Source organism: Pseudopipra pipra, chromosome Z, assembly GCF_036250125.1.
Source record: "Pseudopipra pipra isolate bDixPip1 chromosome Z, bDixPip1.hap1, whole genome shotgun sequence".
Lineage (NCBI taxonomy): Eukaryota > Metazoa > Chordata > Aves > Passeriformes > Pipridae > Pseudopipra > Pseudopipra pipra.
The window spans coordinates 25,295,161-25,307,940 of record NC_087581.1 but is presented as its reverse complement, the minus strand read 5'-3'; the positions used below and the strand labels follow the sequence as shown (position 1 = coordinate 25,307,940).

The 12,780-nt window shown below is 38.5% G+C and overlaps 1 protein-coding gene across 2 annotated transcripts in view; it reads right to left on the bottom strand.

Annotated features, from left to right (window-relative positions):
• Window positions 1-12,780, bottom strand: part of SLC1A1 (solute carrier family 1 member 1) — a 97,087-nt gene that overhangs the window by 33,417 nt on the left and 50,890 nt on the right. For both annotated transcript variants that reach the window (XM_064642411.1, XM_064642410.1), the window contains exon 2: window positions 4,018-4,158. In XM_064642411.1, coding sequence (XP_064498481.1) covers window positions 4,018-4,072 — 55 coding nt within the window. In that variant the 5' untranslated portion in view covers window positions 4,073-4,158. The remainder of the gene's footprint in view (window positions 1-4,017; window positions 4,159-12,780) is intronic.

Here is a 12,780-nt window from a genome sequence, read left to right as displayed (position 1 = left end):
GATAGGTTTGACAGCTGTGACCATCAGACATAGGCCTTACTGAGTTCTGCATAATATGCAAATCCCAAGGAGGTAGACATCCTCAGAATACATCTGGTCTCATCAAAGAGCCACCCAGCATGCAGGCTGTGGTGCTTTTCTTGCATGTTGTATATTTAGTCAATAATGATGAGGTTACTTTGGAGGAAAATACTTTTTTTCTCACCCCAGAAAAGGTGCAGCCAAATGCAAAAAAACAGTGGCCTTGCCCCTAACAGTGAGATGCCTTAGCTAAAGACACATCCTGGATCTTCCTTAAATTTTTTATTCCCATCCTTGTTCTATTCTTTATAGTAATTTTTTTTAAAGTGTGAATTTTGCTTTTGTGCTAAAATTCAAAATTGCAAAGAGGTCATGTGGTCTAACTTGACTTTAGTAAGGTTTTTGACACTGTCATCCATAACAACCCCATGGAACAACTGACAAAATACAGGTTAGACAATTGCACAGTGAGGTGAATTGAAACCTGGCTGAATGGGCAGGCCCAGAAGGTTGCAATCACCAGCACAAGTCTGGTTGAAGGCAAGTCAGTAATGATGTACCCCAGAGGTCAATACTAGGACCAATACTGTTTAACAATTTATCAATGACCCAGTGATGGAGCCGATGTTGAAGCAGAGTGGTCCCTCAGCAAGTTCATAGGATTTTTCTATCTGGAGAAGAGAAGGTTACTGAGAGATCTCGTATCAGTACCTGAAAGGGCCGACAAAAGAGCTAAAGAGGGACTTTTTACAAAGGCATCTAATTCTAGGAAAAGTGGGAATGGCTTTAAACTGCAAATTAGTAAGTTTAGATTAGATATTGGAAAGAAATTCTTTACTTCGAAGGTGGTGAGACACTGGAACAGGTTGCCCCAGGAAGTTGTGTTTGCCCCATCCCTGAAGTGTCCAGTGCCAGGTCAAATGGGGCTTGGAGCCACCTGGTCTAGTAGGTGTTCCTGTCCATGACAGGGGGTTTGGAACTAGATGATCTTTAAGGTCGCTTCCAACCCAAACCATTCTGTGACTAAAAACTGGGAAGAGTGGCTGATACATGAGATGGTTATACATCACTCAGAGATACCTGGATGGACTGGTGGATTTGTCTGAGAGAAGTATCTTAAGAAGAAATATAGAGCTCTGCATCTGGGGAGGAATAATGCAAGGCACCAGTACATGCTGGTGGCTGAGTGGCTGCAGAACAGCTCTGCAGAGAAGGACCTGAAGGTCCTGACGGGCAACGAGCTGACCATAAGACAGCAACATCTCACAGCAAAGGTGGCCAACAGCCTCCTGGGCAGCACTCCGACAAGCACTGCCAGCATGTGGAGGGAGGTGATCTCTCCAAACACAACACCTGTGAGGCCAAACCCAGAGTACTGTGTCTTGTTCTGGGTTCCCCAGTACAAGAAAGAGATGGACTTACTGCAGTGACTCCAATGAAGGGCCACAAACATGATGAAGGGATTGGAGCATCTCTCACATGATGACAGGCTGATAGAGCAAGGACTGTTTATTCTGGAGAAGAGAAGGCTCAGAGGGATCTTTTTCATGTGCAAAAATTTCTGACGGGTGTGAATGAGTACAGAGCCAGGCTCTTCACAGTGGTGCTCAAAGACAAGACACCAGACAATAGGCAAAACCAAAAAAAAACCATGACATTTCGTCTGAACAGGAAAACACTGTTTTCTGTGAGGCTGGTCAAACATATTGCCTTGAGAAACTGTGGAGTCCCCGTGCTTGAAGGCTTCCAAAACCTGCCTGGACATGGTCTAGGGTAACCTGCTCTAGCTGACCTTGTTTGAGTAGAAGGATTGGATTAGGGGGTTTCAAGAGGTCCCTTCCATTCTGTATGAAAGAGGAAAAATTACTAATGTGCTTCATGATTATACACAGGTCTACTTATTCAATTCAAATTTGCATTTCTGATGCTTGGAAGGTTAACATATCTCTTTCAAAAGAGGCAAAATATTTCATCAACGTCCTGAGGATGGATGCAGGTGAACAGTGAAAACCATCATGCACAAAAACGAGTGGTTCATTTGCTTGCCACGCATTTCAGCGTTACCTGCATACAGACAGCTAGTGCTTTTGTTTTCAATAGCAGCAAAGCCCTACATGTTCTATTGAAGTAGCTTCTGTTCTCTATCAGCCTTGTTTCCTTTTTCTTTCCTAAGAACCTAACATAGAAGTGTAGAAAAAACATGCCCTTAATTTTATGGAAATGGGACATGCCAAGGTCAGCATCAGAGCATCTGATTCTCATCTCTTTATATGAATTCAACTCCTGTAATCTGTAATCTTTAAAATCTAAGCATGTGTTAGTAACTACAAATGCAGTTTACTCATACTGGAACATTAAACATAAGTAAGAGCCTAATATTTTTAACATAATGATTGTCATTTCCCCTTGCAAGTGCTGGACAGGAATACATTTAATAAATAATTCATTTCATGGTTATCCTAATGATATAAATTATTTCTGAAGACATGGGCCCAGCTTAACTCAAAAATAAAAGCTTGTTCAAGAAAAGAAATGTATTAATCTTATCTTGGCAACTTTTCCTGGATCTCCTGTCACAGAGTAAAGATCTCCTCTCCTTTACATACTAACAACTGTTTCATCTCCGTTCCTTTGGACACAGCTCTTGACTGTTTGTGCCATCATTTCTCACTATGCCTTTGGCAGCTTTCCCTTCTGGATCTTGCAGCTCTTGACATTCTCCATTTCAATTCTAACACTGGGTTCCTGTCACTCTGCATTACAGATATGCTTGAAAGGCCTTGGCAGCTTCCCTCAGGGTGCTTCTGTCATAGGCCCACTTTGGGGTATGCTCCTGTGAAATCAGTGATATTTTTGACCATGAATTTTGAGGAGCTTGAAAGTTTGTACTCAATATCCAATTCTCAAAAGCACTTTCATAGCATGACTGAAATTGACCCCTTTCATTTTCTGATCACAACATGCTCTCCTTTTCTGTAGTCTGATGTTTGATCCATTTTCATTAATATCCAATCAATCAGCAAACACCTGGGCACAAGTACATTCCCAAAACAGAGGCTTTGTGGAGATGAAAAGGGACAATATAGTGACCAATATGCCTTGATTCACAGTAGTAAGCTAAAAGAAAAGTCACAGTCCTTGTACCTTCATCAAAGGTTTACAAAATAAATATAAGTTTGCTTGGCTTTCTTTCCCTTTTTAAATTTATTTACTATTTTCAAAGAAAGGCTATTTGACATTCAGTTCAGTCTCTTTGCTTTAAGCAGTCTCCACCAAATCTTTCCAAATCTTTTCTACTGGGTGATCTGTTAGCAAATTCTAGCATGCCATGGCAAGGTTCTAGCCAATGGCTTGCTAGCTTTTCCCAAGAGATGGAAGCTTTTCTTTTCTTTCCATAACCCCTTCCTGGCCATACAGTCTCTCTCCACACTTGCAGTTCCCCAAAACTCAAAACTCCTTTGAACCAAGTGTTTTTTTCCCCTGTAATTTATTTCTGTCAGGTCAGTGAATTTAATGGACTCATAGAAGGATTCAGCAAATGCCAGAGCTCATGCAAGGTACCTCATGAGAAGTGTACGTCAGGAATATTCTCTTTATGACAGTAAGCTATGAAATCAGCCCTGCCTTTCTTGTGAAATGGCAACAGGAGACTACTTAAAACAGTTAACTCTCTACCTCAGAACATGCAGTTGCAGCTTTGGGCTTGCAATTTGCAACTGTTTAACACACTCCTGAAAACAGGTAGAGAGAGATACAAGAATCTAAAAACATGTAAAGTTATTATGTCACAGCTCTTTATAATATACTTACCAGATAACAGTACTAATCCTTCCAAATCCATCCTCATTACATAGGGAAAAATTTAATCTAAATCTGTGAAATCTGAATTTCTCATTATAGAGTTCCATCAAATTGTTTTCAGAGGTTATTTCCTTTAGAAAGAAAGCTAATCCACAACAATAACCTCATCAGCTAACAGTATATTTCCAGACATACCTGTGATCATACTTGATATGATTAATGGCAGAATGATGAGTTTGAGCATTCTCATCAGCAGTTCCCCAGGAAAGGAAAAGTAGACTTTATCCAAGTTAGACAATTTGCCATATTCCCGTACCAGCACGCCAACTCCAATACCTAAAAGGGACATAAAAAATGTGAGGCAAATTAGATGTAATTTACAGTAGAGACATGGGGAACAAGGAGGAAAAATAGTAGAACAGTAAAACAAAAAGAGCAGGCAGTAGACATATTTTTACAGCTATGGTGGAACTTCTAAGGCAAACCAGACAAGAGATGTTTCCTTTTTGGTTCTATGTATTGATGATAAGCAAAGTAATAACACATATAATTGTGAATTTGAAGGATGTCTCCAGCTATGTCTTTGGAAAAATCTGATTATGTCCTCTGATTACCAGTCCAGTCCAGTAGTGATTTTTTACCTGCCTTCTCTAGTTCTAGAAGATTCCTGACTAATATTAAAAAAAAATAAACAGAATATATAAATGCTACCAAACATTAAAGAAAGACAGTGATAAAAATACTTTAGATTATTTGTATTGGTGAAAATAAGGCTACCCAGCAGCTACAGTTTCAGTAATTGCTGCTCTATGTAATTAGAAAAGAGCGTGACTGTAATCATTAAATTAATTTAATAACTTCCAGGAAATTCATCAACAAAAATACACTCCATATATTTCACACTCATTCCACTACACAGCCAACCTACAATACCAGACTGTAAGTTCAATCAATGATTGAGTCATGGCACAAGGCACTTTATCTTTGGATTAAATGAATTATCAGATAGTTCTAGCTACTGTGACAAATAAAAGAGTTCTACCAAAAGAAAATAAAGGCCAAAAGACATAATTCTTCAGTTTGACAGGCAATACCTTTATTTTCCATTTCAACATGATTTTCAGATTAAAATCACTGGTATAGGAAATGTGTTCATCAGCATTTAGAAAGGACTAAGAACTGTTGCTTCACATAGGAACTTTGTAATGCTTTAGTCTTGAATAAACTGAGTATCAAGAAATTCAATTTCTAACTGGATCCAGTGAAACAGCAAGTCAGAAAAGTCAGAACCCTTCATTATCCACTGAGTGCTGAAAGGTCTTATTTGTACTAATGAGGCTAATGGAATTATTTACACCCCTCGTTATTTTGGGTGGATATTTTGCAGCAGAATTGTTACAACAGAAGAAGGTGCTACCAGTCTACCTTTACCAGCCTCAGTGGCTCATGTAAACTTACAGCGGCTCAGGAAAGCTGCTAGTGCCCAAGCCAAATGCACCTCTTCCCCAGCTAAATTTTTGATGGTGTACAAGGCATTTAAGTTAGACACTGCCGAAGAAGTTGGTGCATGGGTTGATTACACAGGCTTATAAATACCATTTGTTATTTTAACTGATTGATGTTGTGGAGACAGACAATACCAGTAGGTTCAAAAACAAATTTAGGCAAATCCATGGAAAACCGGTCTGTAGTGTTGATATTGAAGGAAACAAAGAGGGATCTCAATTCTCCACTAAATATGAAACTCACTGACATTCTCTTCTAGGAAGCAAGGAATTTTGCAAAAAACCTCCCTAAAGATTCATCATGGCTGTGGTTTGTGGTAGTTCACACCCTATTTGGTTGTTAGTTGATGCAACTACTAGTTACCTTCAAGACCTTGCCTCTAAGAGGACAAAAAGATAACGAACCATCTTTTCTGTGCTCTATCTGCACCTGCAAGATCAAGCTAAAAAGAAAATTTGGGCAGATTATAAACTCCTACCAAGTCTTTCCTGTTAATAAACAGACGGAAAATGAACAAGTTAAGCTTCCAAGTAAATGAGCTGCTTTAAGCAACTATTAAGATTTCTGATTTAGGTGTAATTTGTGCCTGTGAACACGCACGGTTTAAATTCCTTGTAACAATCTCGGATCTTAATAACCTTGAAGATATTTGCAATATTATGCAAATGATATCAGTGAATGATAAGACACAATGATCTCTATTTCTAATCTAGTGACTGAATTAGTTGTGTTGAAAATAATTACTCTGCACTTTAAGATAAGCCCAAGCGAGATAAAATTCCATCTGTAAAATGGTTACATATATTCAAGTTACTTTGATCCTGGAAGTACCAGATAAATAGCTAAATCTAACCATACAGTTTATCTCCATGTCTTCAGAAAATTCACACAATTTAGTGTAGGTATTTGCTTAAATTACAGCAAGACTAGACTGCATGTTTATGGAAACTTGTATAATGCCACTTTATTCTGAGCAGGTGTGACTAGGATATGTTCTAACCCATCTGCCTTTCATTCTAGGTGATGACTCATATTTGACCAGCTGGAAGTTGGATCATTCTATATTTGGCAGGATTGCTAGCAGGTACAAAGATTCACCCTCATTTTCATTCATGCATTGCATGCTCTTTTCCAATTTGTTAGATTTCACTACAAAAACTTCCTACATGCTCTCCAAATTTTAGCAGGGCTTCCTTAAGCTTTTCCAGACACATATTTTTATCTGCTTTGTATCTTTTTTTTTGTTTTTGTTTTTTGGTTATTATTTATGTAGTGGCAATAGCTGAGAACAGAGTTCCTCACTCCAAAAATCTCCTGAAATTACGTTATTGCTCTCAATTTCTTGTTCATGCAATTTCTTTACCAGACAGAGCACTTATATGCTAGCATCTAGCATATGCTGCTTGAATTTATCATGAGAATATAAGAAATTTTACTTTGTAACAGTAACAAGAGAAGGCTAGAAACTTAGCAGAATAAAATTGGTTATGTACTTGAAATGGGATAAAACTTTTTGATCCTCATCTCAATAGCCAAGTTCAACTGGAAATTTCTTCCTGGGAATTATAACACACAGAAAGCGCAGCCCAGCGTAAACATATTTCACGTGGTCACCACTGCTTTTAGCATCACATTGATTATAGTAGCCCCTAGTAAGTATAGACGAAAGTCTTACAAAATCACAATTTCTCTACATGAATGCTACTGATGCGCCACCATTTCTGAAATGAAAATGTGCTTGCTTCCAACAACCACAAAACACATTACAGTAGATAAAATTTTTTCTATATATTAGGATTCTTCCTTTCTTTTAATTTATCTTTTTTTTTGTTTATGGAATAATTTACTACTAATTTTTTAAAGAGCAAAACATCACTTTCCTGCTTGCCCTCTTCATCTTTCCTCAGTTTCAACCACTCCACCTTTCCTCTTGTCCACGATAAATTGTTTTTATTTATTTTCTACCCCCTCTCCTTGCTTTTCCTTCTTGACGTACATGGCTAAGTTGGGTTATGATTTTTACCACAAGAGCAATCCTCTATTTAGAGCTAAATGACACATACTGCTTAAGGTTCAGATTTCTCTGTGAAGAATGATGGTGGAATAAGCTGCACAATCCCATGTTTTTAATTTAATTTTCTAAGGCAAATATATCCTTGCAACTGTGCATAGTACAGCACATGCTGTATAGCATGGTGCGTACATTTTCTCTCCCACCAGCCACCAGCCACAGAAAGCAAAAGGTGCAGTCTGGGTCCCTGGGATTGGAACATATAAAAAGGCTACAATTCTCTTGTCTGAACCTACATGAAACAAACATGCCTTGATTCCTTGTCACTACTCTCCCAGGTAGTCTTTTTACAAGCATGGTAACAGACATAAAATCCTTCAAAGAAAGGCTGTAAATGAGGACTAAGAGAAGTGAGGGGTGAGTATGAGAAGAACAAGAGAAAAAAACAGAGTGGAAAAAAATCACTGAAAATAAGCATATCAAGAGAAATCTGCTGGCACTCATCTTTCAGGGAGAACCAGGAGTCTCAGCTTAAAAAGCTAGGGGAAATACATGCTTCTTCTGTATGGGATGAACTGTTTTTTGGTGTGTTACCCAGGCAAAGGGGAGAAGAAAGTGCTGCAAGGAGTTAGCTACCACCTGCAACTGGCTGCACTGTGTGTAGCACTCAATCCATCACATCTGCCAAGCCCGAGGCTTTCCAGGACCTAGGAGATGATGGCTATATGTAATCAGGTGTTAGAATCAGTCTGGCCTGTGTATGTACCATAGAAATTAGGTAAAATATGATTTGGAAGACCGTTATGATGAGGGTTCTGCATATTTGCAAAGTTACTTTCGTGACATTTGGGTATCTGGTGAACAGTCATTTATGACAATCTGCCCTTCATCTAGAGTGTCTTTTTGCATATTGCTGTTCTTCCCAAAATGCTGTCTAAGTAAAAAGGTAAATTATTTGTTTGGGAACAACTATGGGGCTGTTACATTTTTCTTCCAGTACTGTGTTGCAGTTCATGACACAGATTTGGAAATGAGTGAGAAAAAAGCCACACATTCTGTTCAAACAAATTGCACAATCTCTGGGCTCAGCAACACACAATGGGGAGTGTCATAGATTGTCCTACAGCTATCTGTCCTACAGCTATCGTAAGCTTGGAAGAATGTGCTAGCTGCTCAGCAGCCACCTGAGCAAACAAAGGTAGAGACTATTTACAATTTTTCAGGAAGTGATGGCTAAATCCTGAAGTCTTTTTTATATAATTATTTATATATATTAATAACACAATTCAGATCTTGAATTTGAAAACTCAGAATGCCTGAGTACCTGAATCAGTTAAGGACATGCAATATGTCATGACTGTACTTACTTGCTTACCATCATTGCCATTGTGGATTAATGGCTCTTCAAAACTTGATTACATCTTTGGTAATAAGACAACATGATAGTATGCTCCTTTACATTCTTTACCTTCACTCATGGGTAAAATAACTCACAATTTACAAACTAATAAATGAAGTCCATGTATAGACATGCCTGCTCCTACTTCTCCCTGAAAGTGAATATAAACCAGATAAAATTGGTATCTAACAGATAGGACTCCCTAACATATTATTTGTGCTCATGGATGAGCACAGCGGTCTGGGATGCATAGTGTTAACTGGTAGGGAGTTCTCACTCCATCAGCGTGCACAACATCGAAAAAACAGCAAATCACCTTCAACTCCCACTGACTTCATGATGGGAACAATCCTTATGAAGGAACCATAAAGACAATGAGAAAAGAAATCCATCATATATTTCTGCAGAACAAATAATGTGTTTTGCAAAGTTATCTTTTTTGAAGTACACCATGTAGACCTTTGAAAAAAAGAATTGTGTTATTTATTTTTCCTGTTTTCTCATGATTCCAGAATGCGAAAACTTCCTTTCACTGGAGAAGTTAGTGACTCTGGCTGATACTGATAGACATTGAGGGAAATATAGGGATTTTGCTTTGATGCAGCATGGAAAGAAGAAATGTCACATGGTTCAAACCTGGTATTATTTAACTGTACTGTAGCAACGTGGACTGTGCTATTAACTAAGTGATTAAGCTCTTCATAATTTCACATGATTTGCTGTACACATGCTAAAACACAATTACTCTTATCATATTGGTGGATCTCAATTGGATTAACTTTACAGCAGATAATTCATGGAACTGAAAAGGCAAACACAGTTCACTGGCTTGATTTGAAACACAATACAAAACATTCAATATTAACATATCAAATTGCAGCACAGGCAGGCAAGATTTTTGGAGCCCCTGATACATTCTGAGTCCTTTAGTAATACTCTATAAATCCATTTTGTGTCTGTTCTCTCCACAAGAGTTTCTGTTATCACTGGCTGTCTCTTAGCTACAAAGAGATACACAGTGTCAACTACAGAACTCTAACAGAGTGGATGTAGAAGAATATATTACTTATAGTAATACTTATAAACGTAGTCTTTCAGCTTATTAATTCAGTTCTCTTTGCATTATTTTTAATACTGTTATGCATTTTACTGTTTTACTCCCTATTTGACAATGTACCTCCCAATAAATATACTAATATTGATTGAAAAAAAAAATCTTAGAAAACTGCAGACAACTACTGAGGTAGGATTTAGAGTCTCAGGGGTATAACTGCATGCCAGCTGATCTCTGGATGCTGGATACTGCTTGCCCAGACTACCAGCTTGCTTACAAAGACCTGTGAAGAAAAGTTCTCTCAGAAATATTCCAGAAGAAAGTTCCCAAGTCAGATCTTGGTCTACTGAAGAATATTTAGCACAAATGTACTAGAGGAAGATGTGCCATTCCTCTGCCATGGTGAGACCCCTGATCCTCTCTCTGATTAACCTGCTGAGGGGTGCAGTGGTTGTAAATTCCTTCACATAAATAACACTGTCATCTGACTGCAGTGTGAGGAAAGTTCAGGTAGACAGTGACTCCCTGTGATGGACCTTCAGGAATGAAAGCAAGGTGGAGTGCTGGCCAGAGGGAAGAAAAACCAGCTTCTCCAGTGTAGGCATACTCTCTTTACTCAGAGCAGGTGTAAAGGCTACTGCAACCAGCAAACCCACCTAACTCCCGCTACTTTGTGTGCCTCAAGAGCCTGTAGCAGTCAATGATAACACAGTGCTGTGCTGTGCTATGCAGCCCTGCACAGGACCTACCTCACCCTTAGTCAAATCAGGGGCAGTTAGTTAACTCAGTCAGGAAAAGAGAAACTGTGGCCATTCTCCTGTGACTATGTGTGACCACACTTCCCCTAACACTGAACCAGTGCTGGCCCAGAACATCCATGTGCACATGGCTAACCAGTCTGATTATTTAACAATGTCTCCTACTAGATTCTCATTTTCCTCTCACTTATCTAAACATGCTGTAGATGAATTTCACATGTACATATCTTTCAAATTTTTCCATATGCAGATGTAATTTCTACCTGAGAAAGCCAAGATAAAAATATAGAGCTGTGGGAAAAAACTTTATGATTGTACTTCATCTATCTAGAACTGCTGTAGAGAACCTACCTACAGGAACATAAAGCCCATACCATGAAAAACAGAGAAGTAGTGTGAAGAATTGATTCCTTCGTTAGTCCATAACTCTATTAAAATAAACTAAGTTGTATCAGAGATATGTGTTTCTTTCACAGTTTTTCAACAAACTTGTTGACTTACTAGATTTGTGAAGTACTGTACTTATAACCTTAACATAATAAACAGCACATTACCAAGATTATGTCATAAATTAAGTAATCTGAGGGAAATGACAGTTCTTTCCCTGCAGCTATACAAATTACATTTCTGCATGAATTTGGATGTGTTCTGATGAAAGCACCTGTTCTTTTGGGGAATACTGTATGAAACTCATTAAGGTTTCAGGAAGAGTGAACTCAAACTGAAGCACATGCAAAGAAGGACTTGTAGAGTGATAAAAAGAACAAGGAGCTCACCTTTTGAAAGGAGATTAAAGAGCTTGGTTTGTCCAACAGGGATGAGTGAGGTAGGAATACAGAAAATGGTTGAATAGCAGAGAACAAGCAATATTTTAACTAATGGATGCATAGTGAAACTTAATACCTTTAGACTGGAAACTTTAAGGCTTTCAAAAATCAGACTGATCCTAGGAGGAGGTGCAACACCAATAAGCCTATCCAGCTTTAAGACGGAGCATGATATCTTACAGAATTTAACCTAAAATGTTGTAACCTGAAGCAGCAGTAGACTAGATATGATAACTCAGGAGGTATCTTTCTATCTCACATTCCTGTGTTTTACAGTAAGATTGAAATGTAACTTGAAAACAGTAATTGTCCTTCTTTTGCAGACCTTCCCTACGACCCCTTTCAGCTGACATTTCCAAAACCATTACCATTCTCCCAACCCACCTATAACGTGGCCCTTCTTTAACTATGACCTCTCTCCTCTGCAGTCATCCAGACATGTACAAGTCTTACTGCCTCCTTCATGTCTCCAAATTCACTTATTTTACAAAATAGTGCTTTTGTCTGGACCCCTTTTCTCACTCATTTCAGATACTGTCATGTCTCCAGTCCTAGCATCTAACATTTTGCTTATATAGTCTAACACACTACAACACCATTGGCACCATTACAATGCCACTCCAAAAAAATTAAGAACTTCTCACCCTTTCCTGTAAGAGCCCACTGACTTTCTGTTCTCTTTCCACATCATTTGATTGCTATCCCAAAGCTATATGAGCACCTTTGTACATCCTGGATAGCCCGAGAGATATTAGCTCAATAGAGCAGATCAGGAAAAACACATCTTCATTTAAGACCCCCGGAACACAAAAGAAACTAATGGGCTGTCAATGATATAAAAAAGGCGAAACGCTAATAATTAAATATCTGTCAGATTCTGACCCTTGTAACAGTTTCTTTGATGAGAGAAAAGGACAGTAAACAGGACATACTGTTCTAGCTATCCCACTGCTGGAAGGGCAATGGAATGATTGGGACTCAGATAAGCAGCTGGAAAGGCAATTTAGTGGACACTAAAGATAGACAGATAGTAACATGCAGAAACATCATTATTCTGAGACTAATAAAGACATCAAAGCTTTGAGAAATCAGATACACGACCTAGAAAATTAGCTCAGATTAAGCAAGGCCAGGTTGTTTCCCATTCCAAAAGCATGAAAGGACCACAAAATTTGGAGCACTCCCTCCAGTACAGCCCTTATCTTCAGCATAATACATGATACAGATGTGATCTCACAGAACGAGATAATGTTGTGGGACTGTAAGTACAAATGCCTTGCTCCAATCCTATGAGGCTTTTGTGGAAACAAAAAATAATCAAAAATTTGCAAACAACACAAGCATTGTTTGTGAGTAGTCTCAACCTGAACATTATCTATTTGCTGGGGTATATATGATGAAAG